Source organism: Centroberyx gerrardi, chromosome 17 (assembly GCF_048128805.1).
Source record: "Centroberyx gerrardi isolate f3 chromosome 17, fCenGer3.hap1.cur.20231027, whole genome shotgun sequence".
Lineage (NCBI taxonomy): Eukaryota > Metazoa > Chordata > Actinopteri > Beryciformes > Berycidae > Centroberyx > Centroberyx gerrardi.
Genome location: NC_136013.1, coordinates 5795676 through 5811869, shown reverse-complemented (window position 1 = coordinate 5811869; position 16194 = coordinate 5795676). Strand labels below are relative to the sequence as shown.

The 16194-nt window shown below is 42.8% G+C and overlaps 1 protein-coding gene across 1 annotated transcript in view; it reads left to right on the top strand.

Annotated features, from left to right (window-relative positions):
• The window catches only part of pcnx1 (pecanex 1), a 36696-nt gene that overhangs the window by 19012 nt on the left and 1490 nt on the right, over window positions 1-16194 (top strand). The window contains exons 13-35 of the mRNA XM_071896863.2: window positions 64-96; window positions 1474-1645; window positions 2290-2400; window positions 2616-2707; window positions 3743-3852; window positions 4415-4520; window positions 4770-4862; window positions 5125-5275; window positions 5429-5570; window positions 6231-6408; window positions 6822-6930; window positions 7531-7660; window positions 7772-7830; window positions 8160-8375; window positions 9432-9685; window positions 10224-10454; window positions 11106-11206; window positions 11599-11749; window positions 12234-12464; window positions 13027-13301; window positions 13601-13782; window positions 14592-15022; window positions 15716-15856. Coding sequence (XP_071752964.2) covers window positions 64-96; window positions 1474-1645; window positions 2290-2400; window positions 2616-2707; window positions 3743-3852; window positions 4415-4520; window positions 4770-4862; window positions 5125-5275; window positions 5429-5570; window positions 6231-6408; window positions 6822-6930; window positions 7531-7660; window positions 7772-7830; window positions 8160-8375; window positions 9432-9685; window positions 10224-10454; window positions 11106-11206; window positions 11599-11749; window positions 12234-12464; window positions 13027-13301; window positions 13601-13782; window positions 14592-15022; window positions 15716-15856 — 3699 coding nt within the window. The remainder of the gene's footprint in view (window positions 1-63; window positions 97-1473; window positions 1646-2289; window positions 2401-2615; window positions 2708-3742; window positions 3853-4414; window positions 4521-4769; window positions 4863-5124; window positions 5276-5428; window positions 5571-6230; window positions 6409-6821; window positions 6931-7530; window positions 7661-7771; window positions 7831-8159; window positions 8376-9431; window positions 9686-10223; window positions 10455-11105; window positions 11207-11598; window positions 11750-12233; window positions 12465-13026; window positions 13302-13600; window positions 13783-14591; window positions 15023-15715; window positions 15857-16194) is intronic.

The following is a 16194-nucleotide window of genomic DNA, read 5'->3' as shown; positions in this document are numbered from 1 at the left end:
TGTAGTGGAGGATACTCTGCATCGCTTGTGAATTCACTTGTACTATGTCTTTCTTTTTGTCAGAGTGTTCAGCCAGACTCCTCTTCCCCTCGACACGTAAGTATTTATCGTTTGTAAAATCTCTCCGTCTTTCCCTCTCTGAGACTTGTTGGGCCATTGCCATCATGTCATCCCAAAACATTAATAAACTATCCACATTTGTACATTTTAGGCATGAAGTTGATAGTCTTATCATGGGCGATGGCAGTGAATGCATCACTACTAATTAAATTACTTAATTCCTAGATAATCAACATTGCAAACAACAAGGAGTACAGAAGTTAAAGCCATAGCACCCAGACAATAGAAAACAAAATAACCCTATGATGTTAGAGAAACAGATAGAATGGATTTTGTTCCTCTGTCAAATGCCTTCTAGCTTTAATTCTGTGTTTTTCCTCTTTTTCTGTTGTGGTTGTTGAAAATGGTGTTGCTTTTCCCCTTGGAGTCTGTGTGTCCCTCTCTCCCTTGCGTCGGCTGTTCTGAAACGGTGTCTTTTATTAATGCAGCTCCTAGTCAGCTGCAGGCACAGGCTTTAAATAGCTGGCCAGAGTTTAGACCACAGCTCGCTCTCTTGCTCTCTTGCTCCCTCTCTCCCTCTCTCCCTCTCTCCCTTACTCACCCCCTTGTGCCGTCCCCTCCCTTTACCTCATCTCACCTCAAGGACTTTTTCTCTCCCTTTTCGCGTCACTCTTGACACTTTTTGGGAAAACATGATCTATTTAATCTGATTGTTGGTGCGTAAACTGTCGGTGCTCCCTCGGGGGAAAAAGCAGGGCAGCACGTAGCCACTTGAGTTGAAACCTGCAGACAGCAGGCACACATTCCCCCTCTCTTGTGTAACCTTACACCTGATGCTATTTCTGTTTTTACCTGTGTCCTCAGTGCCCAGATGACACTGATACTCTTGAATTAAGTCTTTCTCTATGTGATAATGCATTACTAGAATGGTCATTTCATTCAATTGTGCAATTACATAACACTTCATTTGGTGTACGCTTTTATCCACAGCGTCATACAGTACCATGAGGCATACATTTTTAGCAATGGTGGGCCCGGTGGGAATGGAATCCCTAATTCTGGCAGAGATTGTGTCATGCTCTAAAAATAAGGGGAGGGGAACCACTTGTTACCAAAAAGTTAAATATTTTTTCAAGCTAACAGTCACATAGATAAAAATGCGCACAAAGGTCGTGGACCAGGAAATGTGGCTGTGCAATACACACACTTGGCTTGAAGAGATGTTTTTTTTGCATCAGAAGTAGTTCCCCTCCCCTCATTTTTTAGCCTTTTCCTGTATTGGGAAACCTTTTGCCTTATCTAAATATACAGAGTAGCATGTTCTACCCATTGAGCTACAGTATGTTGGACCACAGTATCTAAACCCTGTCTCTTTAATGAACCATTTGTGTCATCCTACCCCTGTCCCTTTAGGGCCATAATCGTATCATAGCGTACAGCCGGCCTGTCTACTTCTGCCTGTGCTGTGGCCTCATTTGGCTGCTCCACTACGGCAGTCAGAGGATCACCTCAGCCCGCTTCACCCTGTATGGTGTCGCACTCACCAGCTCCCTGGTACTTGCCTCTGCCAGGGACCTTGTCATAGGTAAGGACACCTAAGGCAGGTAACTGTACTCCCCCATGGGATTTTAGTTAGGTATAGAGTGGCTAGTGGTTTGTTTTGCCAAAATTTTGGGCTATCAATTACAAGATATCTATACAGGTAAGGTTGGGGGAGAAAAAAAAAAATCCTGAGAAATTCACCACCACACTTTAGATTGCTTTCCCCTGAGACTTACAACACAGGAGACAAATTGGGCTCTAATAACAGGAGCAGAGGTGCAACTGCCAAAATGGTGTAGAAGTACAAAATGGATGGGTGCCACACTCTCTCCATTAAAAGTAATGTTTATGTAATTAGAGAATATTAAAAACATCACGTTTCAGCCAAAAAGAAAAGAAAGAAAGTAAATGCAGCAATTGCCCCCGAGACTTGCCACTGTACACCACTATGTATCTGTAATATTTGTAGCCTACAGCCACAGATGCAAAACAATAAGCACCAAATCATTATCATCTTCATTATCTAAAATCAGATGTCTGGAAAAGTCTAGAATATTAAGACGGAAACTGTACAGGAACCCTGGCTCTAACATCAAACATAATCCGTTTCATGGCATGTGTCAGCAAACGGATGCTTTTGTTTTGTTATATTGACAACACTGTAAACTCCTGTGTCCCTCCCCGCAGTCTTCACTCTGTGCTTTCCCATCATCTTCTTTGTGGGGCTGCTGCCACAAGTCAACACGTTCGTCATGTATATCTTTGAGCAGCTGGACATCCATGTGTTTGGAGGGAATGGTGAGTGACTCTTAGACACACAACCTCTCCGCGGGGGCGGCTTTGACCTCTATGGGATGAGACGATACGCACACACGCACACTCACATTATACATTATGAGATGACATGCTTCGTAAGAGGCCGAATTGCTGATTTGCATTCTGCCCGGCCCCGGTGTCTCAGCCTGTCTGGTTGAGTGGAGGCATTGCTGACATCCTCTGTGTGCTCTCTGCAGCCTCCACAAGCCTTCTGTCAGCGCTGTACAGCATCCTGCGCAGCGTCGTCACCGTCGCTCTGCTCTACGGCCTCTGCTACGGAGCTCTGAAGGTGAGAGCAAAACCAGCTGAACTGTCTACATGTAGTCATCTAATCACAAGAATGTAATCAAAAAGTAATCTGTTGACAAAATGTGATCTAAAACCACTAACTACAACTTCTACCACTACTTCAAACCTCAACGAAACAAGGTTTTCTGCATTTGAACTACTGTGTAAGCATTAAGCAAGCACGCACATTTTCTTCAGACTTATGTTTTCTTCTACTTATGTAGCTTTAAAGGTTAGGAAAACAGCTTTATCAGTATACCGGGTCAGTGTTACTCACATTCATCTGCTGATTTACATGCTTCAATTGAGCTATAAATTATCCAAAGAGTAATGTAATCAAACCTGAGAGTTGGGTTGTCTAAAAACAGTGATACACAGGGCAACTTTTTGGGTAACAGTTACCAAGGAGTTGCCACAGCATTGCTGCTTTAATCATACAGGAGTGTCCTGTTGCTCTGTTCTACGATTGATCAGTTAGATCTTGTTAGGCTCATTCCCTGTAAAGTCCTCTGAGACATACCTGTGATAAAGGACTATATAAATAAGTTAACTTGAACATGCCAGGAAACATTCAAACAGATTTTAAAAAAGTCTTGTGTCTCATTTCCCATTGTTAGGAATGTTGTCAATCAACATTACCAAAACATGTCCTAGTGTTTCACCACCTTTAAGCCATTTATCATCGGAAACCTGGAATGTCTACTTTGAAACACAAATCACAGCTATCCAAACTGTGAAGAAAAACACATGTAGAATTCCCTACAAGTGCTCATATGTTGAATGTGTACATGTCTAGTCATATGTAAATAGTCTCCTGTCCATTCTGTATCTTGCATTGTCCCTTTGCACTGTTTGAGGTTCTGTTGTCCTTTTACCATGAGTGAGTATGTGCAGTGATGCTCTAGAAGTGATCCATATGCTTTACACCATTGACAGCATGATAAATCCCTACATTTATTGTAGTTGGTGGATGAAGTAATTCTAATTAATATATTTAAATATTAAATATAAACCTGTTCATGCCTGTGTGTCTCAGGAGACCTGGGAGCCCCACCACATCCCTGTGTTGTTTTCTGTGTTCTGCGGCCTCTTGGTGGCAGTGTCTTACCATCTGAGCCGGCAAAGCAGCGACCCCTCTGTCCTCATGTAAGTTCACAGCCCCGCACAGCAGACCTCACTCAAATAGTATTTGTAGCTAAGTTGTTTGTTTTATCCTAAGTGGAGCACCAGATGCGTGGGGTTTACCACATCAGGACAGTTGAGGTAGTGTCTGGTAAAAGTGTTCAGTCAAAGAAGAAGAAATATTAAAGTGAGTTTCAAATACTTGCCTGTGAGTGTTTAAAATTTCTGGCACCGATATGCAGTGGCCGTATGCAGTGGACCCCACCCATCTGGCACTTAAGTAGGCAAAAACAAGTCATAAAAAGTATTTGCCATTACTGCTTGACCCAGGTCTGCTACAAGTAAGTAAGTATGAGTAATCCATATTAAAAGAATCATCTGACTTTCCGACTCTTACATATGCACTGGATTATCTCAGATGGGGATTTTCTTAATATGCAGGAGCATTTCAAAAACACTTAGTTCAAATAGCTTTACATTGCTTTACACAATAGTTACAGTGTTAACAGTGAGTGGGTGAGATGAATCACCCCCACGAGATCCATGGCATTTGAAATCGCTGATATATTTGCTTCTTGCTTTACAGCTCATTGATACAGTCCAAGGTTTTGCCCAACTTGAAAGACAAGAACCCTGAAGACCCCCTCTCAGAAGTACAGGACCCTCTGCCAGATAAGCTGAGGGCCTCAGTGGTGAGTTGACCATCATCACTTAGCCAACTGAAGCCAAGACTGAGTTCTGAGTTATAATTGTAATGTAACTAGGATGGTAATTTGAAATTATCAGGTATACAATTTCTCCTTTTTAAAGCTACTGGTCTTATCACAGACCTCATTATTTGCTTACATACCCTTAATCTGCCAGCTGTCATCTCAGATTGCAGTTTTCTTCTTTTTTTATGTTTCTGATCACATCCCTAATGTTTCTTTTCCAATATGTAGAATGAGCGTCTGCAGTCTGACCTGATTGTCTGTGTAGTCATCGCTGTCCTCTACTTCGCCATCCATGTCAGCACAGTGTTCATCGCACTACAGGTACAGTGAAGATGATCTTATAATAGACAAGTTGGTGTCTGTCTCAATTCATCATTCTTTAGTTTAACCTCTAAATTATCCCCTCTTGACATGTAAAACCACCATCAAATAACAAAATGATTGCACATGTAAAAGGAAAACTCAATTTGGCTCCATATACTAACTATTATAACTATTGAGAGATGAATTTCAAGTACGCTTTTTCTGAAAATTCAAGTATGTTTATCTGAAACTCAATGTGTATAACTTTCTCCATCATCAGCCTTTCCTGAGTTATGTCCTGTATGCACTGCTGGGAGCGGTGGGGCTGCTCACCCACTACCTGCTGCCTCAGGTCCGCAAGCAGCTGCCCTGGTACTGCTTCTCTCACCCTCTGCTCAAAACTAAGGAGTATTATCAGTTTGAAGTCAGGGGTGAGTACGCTGCATCAGATATAGCAAACAGAGAAGTAGTTTTCAGCATCACTCCTTTGTTTCTAAGTTATGTTTAAAGTGGTAAACTGTGAGACCCAAATTCCCCCCGGGGTTAATGAAGAATCTCTATGTTTCAACTTTGTGTCTTTCCAGATGCAGCCCATGTGATGTGGTTTGAAAAGCTTCATGTGTGGCTGCTGTTTTTGGAGAAGAATGTCCTCTATCCACTCGTCATCCTTAATGAGCTGAGTGGCAGCGCCAGAGAGCTCGCCAGTCCAAAGAAACTTGACACAGAGTGAGGCTTCTTTCTGTTATCCCACATCATTTAATCTTTTTTCCCCATTTCCCCATTGTTCCTGTAAAAACAGTCAGGTACACATTATTTCAAGTAGATGGACATACTTTCTCCCTAATTGTATAACACAATATAACCTGGACTGGCAGACAATTTTCTCCAATGGCATTCTCCACCAAATTATATTGTGTATTAAAAGAGACTTCAGTACACTGGTACTGGAAATATATTGACAATCAAACAACTGCAAAGTTCTTGATCAACGCTTCATGGTAATAATTTGCAATATCCCAACCGTATGAACAATTAATGGCTCAGTGACTTGCAACTAGTTTATAATTAATTCATATGTGTTTATAATGTATTTTTATGCTTTATATATGCTTCATAAAGCATTTAACTGTTATTAATAATTTATACCGTTTATAACTAGTTTACGAGCATTTATAATGACGTTATAAAGCTTTAAAAAACATTTAAAGAAGTTAAGTTTATCTAGTTTATTGTTGCTCTGTAATCTGTTTATTGGAGGTTAAGAAATTTCCAGGTTGGGTTAAAGTAAAGTTTTACCAACACCAACATGTTTGACCTATTCCCAGACAGTGTTGAAGGTCTCTGATGGAGTTTTCTTTTTTTTTTAATATTTTAACTGTCCTCCAGGGTCGGTGCTCTGATGATCACTGTGGCCGGCCTGAAGCTGCTGCGCTCCTCCTACAGCAGTCCCACCTACCAGTATGTGACGGTCCTGTTCACCGTCCTCTTCTTCACCTTCGACTACCGTCACCTGTCTGAGACGCTGCTGCTCGACCTCTTCCTCATGTCCATTGTCTTCAGCAAGGTGAGACGAATACATAATGCATTCTTGTACTCTAGTGCTTTTCCAAGGCGCTCAGACGATTAAGGTTAAGGGTAACAATTCATGCAAAAATAGAGCAAAACATAGGAATAGTCATAATTATAAAGTAAAATATAAAATAGAATTTAGACTGCCTGGTTATTTTTATAGTGGAGAAAAGGTTACAGCAAAACAAAATGAGTTTATTTTTCTCTATACAGGTGCAGGGATGTTATTTTTTTCTAGATTTTTATATGGATTTCAATGTTTTTTGGACACAGATTTTCCATTAATTTCTAATGGGAGATTATCGTTCTAGCACTTTTTGTGCACCTGATCACATGCCTCGAGTGATCTAGATTGATTTTCATTCCCTTCACTGCTTTTTCTCTCTGATTTACTGTGGTTTTCTGCAGCTGTGGGAGCTGTTCTACAAGCTGCGCTTCGTCTACACCTACATCGCCCCCTGGCAGATCACCTGGGGGTCGGCCTTCCACGCCTTCGCTCAGCCCTTTGCTGTGCCTCGTATCCTTTCACTGCTCGCTTTCAACACAGGTTGACATAGAGCCGCAGAACGTTATAACAATAAAATGTGATAGTAAATTGATCCTCGTAGGGAGCATCTCTTTTCTCTTGCCTCCCTCCACACAGCAAAGTTAGGTATTTTTATATTCCGATCAGAAAAATCCCTGTGTACATAAATATGCAGAATATTCTGAATATTACCATGGAAACAGAACATAGACAGCGGTAACCTACAGTAAATGGGATAAGTTGTTTACTTCCCTCAGATAATATTGGTATTTCCCAGCCATCATATTTGGTTTTCTCATAATTGGCATATATGGGTCATTTTAGGTCAGATTTGGTGTTTATAAAACGACAATTAAAAATACAGTACTTGGGTATCCAGAAAAATATCAGAAGATTAATGTGCATGGAACCAAACTTTGACTATGATACTGACATGTGAGGAGTAGTAGCTGAAATGTGGCTCAGTATTATCAATGTATCTAAATGTATGGTATTTTAGCAGTCACCTAAACATACGATAGATAACAAAATGCTATGTACAGTGAAGCAGAAATATTTTTCAAGTGATCCTTGACTTCAGCGCCCTCCCAGACTCTGCCATGCTGTTTGTCCAGGCTGTAGTTTCAGCCATCTTCTCCACGCCCCTCAACCCCTTCCTGGGCAGTGCCATCTTCATCACCTCCTATGTTCGCCCTGTCAAGTTCTGGGAGAGAGACTACAAGTAGGGACAACATCCTATGCTGAAAAATCTTAAATGCAAATCTTACATTGAATATGCCTCTAAAGTTTGATTTTGGTAAATGTGTCTGTTTTTTTTCTCTTTTTGTTGTAGCACCAAGAGAGTTGATCACTCCAACACACGACTGGCCTCTCAGCTTGATAGAAACCCAGGTGGGGGCAGAATAGTACATTTTATGAGTTATTTTTTCCCCTTACAGTTTAATTTGACAGCACACAGGATCTGATCTATCTATTAAACTAGAGTGCATTTGTAGAAATTATTTGTTTATTTGGGTAAACCTGCACTAGGCATGTTGGGGCTGAGAGGTAACTGTTTGTTAAAAATCTTGCCTAGTGCAGCTTTAATCCTTCAATCCATTCCAATGTTGTCAATGATGAAAATGAAATACAATAGTGTGTTTCACTTTTCTTCCCTTTCCTTCCTCCCATGCTTATTTCCTTACTTTCTTTTTTCCCAACATTCTTCCTTCTCTCCTTAGGCTCTGATGACAACAACTTGAACTCCATCTTCTATGAGCACCTTACCCGCTCCCTGCAGCACAGCCTGTGTGGAGACCTCCTCCTGGGCCGCTGGGGCAACTTTGGCACCGGGGATTGCTTCATCCTGGCCTCCGACTACCTGAACGCTCTGGTGCATCTGGTGGAGATCGGCAACGGCCTGGTCACCTTTCAGCTCCGAGGGCTGGAGTTCAGAGGTAAGGAGGAGGCACTGAATCTGTCAGGGTGATGATTGATTCCCACTGGGGCAATCCATGCTAATAGTATAATGTGCTTGTAGTACTGTAAGAAAAATGTCCACAAAATTGCGTATGTGTGTTATGTTAGGTGGATGGTTTTATCATGCCAAAAGAACAAGAATACATAGGGCTTGATGATATTAGAGTTGAATCGATCTGGGTCAAGTAGTATTTTGGAAATAATTCTCAGTGAAGTATTTTTGACTATCTTAGTTTATCAGATGGATGGGGTTTTCCATGTAGGACAACACAATGAGTTCCAGTAAGTTTGAAAGTATTTGAAAGTCAAGGTAGTATACTTTTCTTTGATTGACAGCTTCCATTTCTCAATCTGAATTGTTCTGATGCAGTAAAACCCCACCCATCTGGTATTCCAAGCAGGTTAAAACAAACCCCAATAATTATTTGCAAATACTGTTTGACCCAGGTCTGCTGGTTGGAAGGTAGAATGAATGAGGATTATTGACTAGTTGCTCAGTGCTGCCAATTATACAGTGAGTTGCTAGCAAGCCATCTGATTGGTCAAATCGATGCCCCAGTCGTGCTTTATCTTCCTGTAGAACACACTTAGGTGTGCTTTATCAAAATGACCTTATGTAATGCAGCCAGTAGTGTTCTGCCGTCTAATAAACCTGCTGAAACTAATGTGAAACAGAGTTCAATGTGACACACTTTGAAATTTACATACAAATTGTAGACACTAATCACAGCAGGGGATCCTCAGCATTATCTTAGCAACTTTGCAACTGTCGCTGTTGAAAAATAATCTCTTTCCTCAGCTCTCCAATATCAATGACAACAGCGGAAATTAGCTATTTCTTTCTGGCGCCTCTGTCTTTCAACGTGGAATTCAAAGGATTCAGACAAGGGGAAATGAGATTCTATCAATTTGACAGTTTTCATAATTGCCACGATTTCTCTAGCAATGGCTTGGTTGAATAGACTTCTGTTTGGTATACTGTTGTCATCCCACAGTGTTGTCATCTCATAAACCTGCCGATTCTCCTTTCACAGGAACCTACTGCCAGCAGAGGGAAGTGGAGGCCATCACGGAGGGGGTGGAGGAAGACGAGGGCTGCTGTTGCTGTGAGCCGGGCCACCTCCCCCACGTCCTCTCCTTCAACGCCGCCTTCGGGCAGCGCTGGCTGGCCTGGGAGGTGCTGGTCACCAAGTACGTGTTGGAGGGCTACAGCATCACTGATAACAGCGCCGCCTCCATGCTGCAGGTGTTTGATCTACGGCGCATCCTCACCACCTACTATGTCAAGGTTAGTGGGATGTCCCTCACTCTGGAATAAGGATGGAAGTGTTTATATTATTTTAGATTACCATTCTACAGTGTATGGCACTTGTAGAATACTGACAAGTTCCCTTCTAAAATGCTATGTATATATTTTGGGAAAATCAATAGCGAATGTTAAAGTTTTCATGAACTGGGTATATGATGAATCACTATTGTGTTATTTCAGGTGATAGAGAGTAACAAGATGAACATTAATTATATGGAAGTGTCACAGATTATTTAAATTACCTACCATACTTTGTAAAAAGTAACATTGTCAATCACTTTTTTGGTGGATATCACTTTTTAAATGCTGATCTCTTGTGGAAGCAGCTCTTCATATGATGCATATTCATTACTCCATTTATTGCCTTTCACATAAATCAAACCAAATTCAAAGTTTGTGATTACCAGACATGGATATACAGTAGTGCACCAGATCTAAATGTGCGTACATTATAGAAATGTACCAATCAGTAGGTGGGTTCTAAAACCTGCACTCCATCATTCCTTCCTGGTTTCAGGGTATCATCTACTATGTGATCGCCTCCCCCAAACTGGAAGAGTGGCTGGCTAATGAGACCATGAAAGACGGCCTGCGGGGATGCGGAGAGAGGAACTACGTCGATCTGGATCCCACTTTTAATCCCAACATCGACGAGGACTACGACCATCGGCTCGCAGGCATCTCCAGGGACAGCTTCTGTGGGGTCTACCTGGGCTGGATCCAGTACTGCAACTCTCGAAGGGCGAAGGTAATGTTGCTCTCTGAAGTATAGTTTTGTTTTTGTAATATGGTTCTGTGTTATCGTCCCCCCACGTGATGTCAGTCGTGATATCTCAGGTCCAATTGACACGAAACTTACTACACACATCCAGCTATCCTTACAAATGACACTGGTTGGCGTTAAAAGTCAAGATTTTCAACTCAAACAGGATATCTCAGACACCACTGGTCCAATTTTGACGACATTTGGAGGGATGACACATTTCTGGTGAAAGTGTAAAATATTGCACTGATGAGGACGCTATAATTCAAGGTCAAAATTTCAAACTTTGAAAGGCCATAACTGCTACACCACTGCTCCAATTTTGATGAAACTTGGAGGCATGGTGCATCTGTTACTGATTGCTCCAAGGAGTGCCTGCATCATTTGTGGAGGACGACATTTTCACTTGTTTAATGAGTGGAGCAAGACACTGAAAATATCAGGATTATGGGTTCAATTCCTACTGGGGCCACCCAAATTAGAATGTACTGTAAGGTGCTTTGGATAAAGGTTACCACCAAACAGCATATGTTATGTTATTTTAATGCCTTTCAAAAATGTTTTATAATCAGAACAACATACCTGGTATTTTGAAGTTTCGTTAATATTTTCCCTGTCTCTCTGCTTTGTTTCCAGCCGTTGGACAGCGAGAAAGACTCGGCTCTGGTGTTGCTGTGCTTCGGCCTGTGTGTGTTGGGAAGGAGAGCTCTGGGGACGGCAGCGCATCATATGTCCAGGTTATTTAGTAATCTTCGTTATCGTAACTCCGAAGTTTTATAGGGCTTTTCAAGGACTGAGAGATATTTCACATATGTGGGTCAAATAAGCAGACATAAGACAGGATAATACAATCACAAATGTTTCTCTGGCCAAACTAAGACTGATCATGAATGCTTTTCTTTCTTTGCTGCTTTTATTTTCCAAAGAATGAAAAGGCATAACATACAAGACAAGGAAAACAAAATAAGTCACATACCCACCCACATATCATACATGCATACACGTACACATCAATGTCTTACTGTGCTTAGGAGCTGGATGTTACACAGAGCGATGATTGCTCTGGATAAATAGGATTTTGAGTAATGACCATACTGTATGTCCTTGCTCTCTCTTCTCTTTACCACAGCAATCTGGAGTCTTTCCTGTATGGACTGCATGCGTTATTCAAGGGAGACTTCCGCATCTCTTCAGTACGAGACGAGTGGATCTTCGCAGACATGGAACTGCTGAGGAAAGTTGTGGTTCCTGGAATCCGAATGTCTCTCAAACTGCACCAGGTGAGAGACTGCAAGTGGAACATGGTTTATATACTGTATATTTTGAACAATCCCCTCTCTGCCGTTATTATCACTTAAAACCTGCAGCTTCATAACTTTCAAAGTAACACAAGTGGCAACTTGGTACAGTGGTGCATTTTTGGGTGTTCAACCCCTAAAATCCTGCTTCCTTTTCATAAGACACCATGGTTGCATACCGGTGGCTGGAATTTATTCATCTTGAAAAATCTGTAATTTATGACAGCAAAGCATGTCAGTTGCTTCACCAACTACACTGAGTATGCAATGGGTTTGTTTGTTCTGGTCCGACCCGGCCACTTTTGAACAGTCCCTCCCCATGTCTCAAATGGAACTGTAAAGGAATGCAAGTTTAGGCTTTTCGTCACATTATCCCCTCTCTCTTATCTCCACCTCACTATCTACTATAGCAGAAATGCCATAAATGTGATCTTTAACAAAGTGCTGCTTGTCTCCCCTCTGTCAGGACCACTTCACGTCCCCAGATGAGTACGACGAGCCGGCCGTTCTTTTCGAGGCCATCTCCTCCCATCAGCAGAACCTGGTCATCGCTCACGAGGGCGACCCGGCCTGGAGGAGCGCTGTGCTGTCCAACTCCCCGTCGCTCCTCGCCCTGCGCCACGTCCTTGACGAGGGCACCAACGAGTACAAAATCATTATGCTCAATCGACGATACCTCAGCTTCCGCGTCATCAAGGTGGGCAGTGCGATAGATGAGCCGTCAGAAACCCTCAGAAAGCTTTTAGGAGACAGGAGAGAGAAAGAGAGGCTGAAGTGGGGCAGAAAGCTCCAGTTTCAACAATTGGAGAGAAGACACAGCCTGTAGCAGATGCCAGCCGAGAGAGTATAAAGGATAGAGCAGCCGGATTAGCCAAGACAGAAATTTGTGAATGAAATAGTGAGAAGGGACAGGGAGAAAGGCTAGAAGGTAGAAAGCCAGTGGGAAAAGAAAACGGATGTCATCACAACTCCTTTCCAATAAAATTCCATATACAACTGTGATTAAAATAAATATATATGGTTGGTCAAGTTCTATGTCAGCAAGCATCTGTCCTGCCTAAGTGTCCTTGAGCAAGACGCTAAATCACTACCAGGGGGCAAGAGAAAAGAGAATTTCCTTACATGGATCAATAAAGTATCACATTAAGAGGAAGGATACACAAGGCATACACTACTGTACTATTGAAAAAAAATTGCTTTTGATTCATTGATTATTTTCAGACCCAATATTTAATGATCATTTGCCTGTCATGCTGCAGGTGAATAAAGAATGTGTTCGAGGCCTGTGGGCGGGGCAGCAGCAGGAGTTGGTGTTCCTGAGAAACAGAAACCCGGAGCGCGGGAGCATCCAGAACGCCAAGCAGGCTCTGCGCAACATGATCAACTCCTCCTGCGACCAACCCATTGGATATCCCATCTACGTGTCTCCGCTGACCACCTCCTACTGCAACTCCCACCCCCAGCTCGGACACATCCTGGGAGGGCCCATCAGCATCGGGAACATCCGCAACTTTGTTGTCAGCACCTGGCACAGGTTTGTAGTTCTGTGTAGCTGTATGGATAGAGTGTGGAATTAACACTGCCAGGGTTAGAGATCTGATTCCCACCGGGGCCACACTTGCTAAAAATGTGTGCACTCGTGGTACTTTTAAAGCACAAAACATCTACCAAGTGGCAAATGTTAAGTTTGATGCCTTTATGTCAAGTAACAGTATGAAATGACAGATTTATTTGTATCATTAGTCATTAGTCTGCATCCTGTTCATGTTTTCCTTTTTTTTTTTTTGGTGAATTGGACTCTATTCTGATGATTTTTATTTTCTCTTCTTCTAGGTTACGAAAGGGCTGCGGAGCGGGCTGTAACAGTGGAGGGAATATTGAGGATTCAGACGCGGGGGGGCTGTCCTGTGGCAGCGGGAACGGGACGGGGGTCAGCGACTCTCAGCAGAGCTCGGCGTCGCAGGGTGGGATCTCCGGACCGGCCGCTCCTCACTCTTACCAGCCACACTCTCTGGGTGAGAACTCAGTGCATCATAGATTCTACTACCGACAACACACCATGATTACTACTAATACCACTACTACAACAAGTTATTCTTATGTGGTCCTGTTAAACTCACTAGGGAAAGCATGGCACTGACATCGCCAGGTTAAGGGGTTCGACTCTCACTGGAGCCACCCTTAATACATCAATTCATACAGTCATTTTGAATGCTGCACTAGGCAAATTCACATGTTAGTGGCTTCAAATGGCAGTGAGAGTAAACTGTTTGAAAAATTTGAACTTCAATACCCACAAATCATGCAACGTGACATCAGTAAACTGCACACGGTACGCTCATGTTTACCAAACCGGCAAAAACGTGTATTCTTTACATAAAGTTTAGCTTTAAAAAGTGTTAGAATAAAGAGGCAAGGCAAGGGAAGGCAAGGCAAACTTTATTTAGCACATTTCATACACAAGGAAAATACAATGTGCTTCACATAAAACAGAAAAAATACACAGACCACAACTATTTAAAATGACATTTTCACTGCCATAAGCAACATTTGTGTCTATTTTGTTTATTTCAGGTTTTCAGGTTTTCCAATCATAACAGAAAAAGCATACAAGTTGCATTCTCCCATCCCTGCCCAAAAGGGATCGCAAAACTTACAGAAAGCTTAAAGAAAAAAAAACAGAGGGGAAAAGAAAAAAAGAAGTAAACAAGTAAACAAAAACTGCCAGTCAACATATTATACCCATATGCAACATTTCTTATTATTACTTCACATGGTGGTCTATGTCTGAATTCCCCCCCCCTCCCCATTTCTCTGTGTCCAGGCACCAGTCAGAGTTCCCAGTCCGTTCAGTCTGGCTTGGTTCGCCACTCCCCCGCCCGAGCCTCTGTGGCCAGCCAGTCGTCCTCCTACCGCTACAGCAGCAGCCGCCACTCCTCCCTGCGGACCTCCACCACCGGCCTGGAGCCCTGCCGACGCTCCTCCACCAGCCAGCTGTCTCTGCGCACGCTCCCCACCTCCCTGCAGCTGCGGCTGGGCTCCACCTCCGACCCGGCCGGCCCCTCCGCCTCCCTCTCCAGCCACAGCATCCCTCCCTGCAAACGCCACACGCTGGTGGGCCTTCTGGGCAACGACGGCCTGTGTAGCGCCGTGGCCGACCCCCTCAGCCAGCACCATCACCACCATCACCACCCCCACCAACACAACCCCACCGTCTCCACCGTGCGCAGAGATGACATCTCCTACAGAGTGCAGGTTTGTAAATTGTACTAAAAATAAGTAGGGCATGAAATTAGCTCAGTCCAGAAAAGGATTGGGCAGCAGATTTTCAATTGGAGGAGCATGGTTTACCTTGTTAAACTTGAACTTTACATTACAGTTACTGAGCTAGTCATAATATGAAACATACAAGAGAACATAAACTTTGATTTTTATCCATGTATATAATTTTAGACCATGATCTGCCTCGGTAAACTTGAATATAACATTATCTATCCTGGGCTAGTAATCATTTGTCCAGGCCTGGGCCCTTGGGTCGCATATCATCCCTCTCTCTCTCTCCCAATTTTTCCTGTCTCTCTCACTACTGTCAACTGTCAAATAAAGGCAAAAATGCCCAAAAAATAGATAAATGTACAGATGTTTCAGCCCTTGTTGAATTGCCCTTGAGTTCACTGATAACTGCCAATGACTGAAACATCTGTACATTTATCTGCTCCTCTGAATTGAAACTATGGAAAGAGGCCTGCAGGACACAAAACACAAACACTGCGTACACACAGTCTCGTTCATTGAATAAATAACGCTGCAGCTGCCACAGCATCCAGGAAATCACAACACTGGAAATTAAATAATGACATCCTGTGCGGACCGATGATATTTCCTCTCTGATGAAATTGGTTGAAAGGGTTGGAAAAAAAACCTGTGTTGTTCTCTGATGCCGTCTAGATCGTGGATGTGTGCCAGGTGCTGGAGAACATCAACTTATCGAAGCGGAAGGAGCTGCAGTGGCCTGACGAGACGGTGAGGCTGAGGGCAGGTCGGACCTGCTGGAGGGACTGGAGCCCCCTAGAGGGCATGGAAGGACATGTAAGTCATTTTTACCACCATTGTTGCGTACGCATATAAACGGTATTATTCCCCTACATAACACACAGCAAGCATCAAAGTTAGTCTTTGGAATAGAGAGTAGTTTGTGCCGTTTGCTCACTTCTTGACTCTAGAAGTGAGCGTAGTTTGTCCTGGTGTTTCTCTGTCAAAGAACAGTGGGGATATAATCAAAATAAAGGGATTGGAAGCACCTTACTTGTGCAACGTGAAAACACAAGCTTCAAAAGCACATAAAATGAACAACAGCGCATAATCAGCAGGTGAACATACAGTATATAGGCTATAAACATGCAGAATATGCAGAATTCTCTCACATT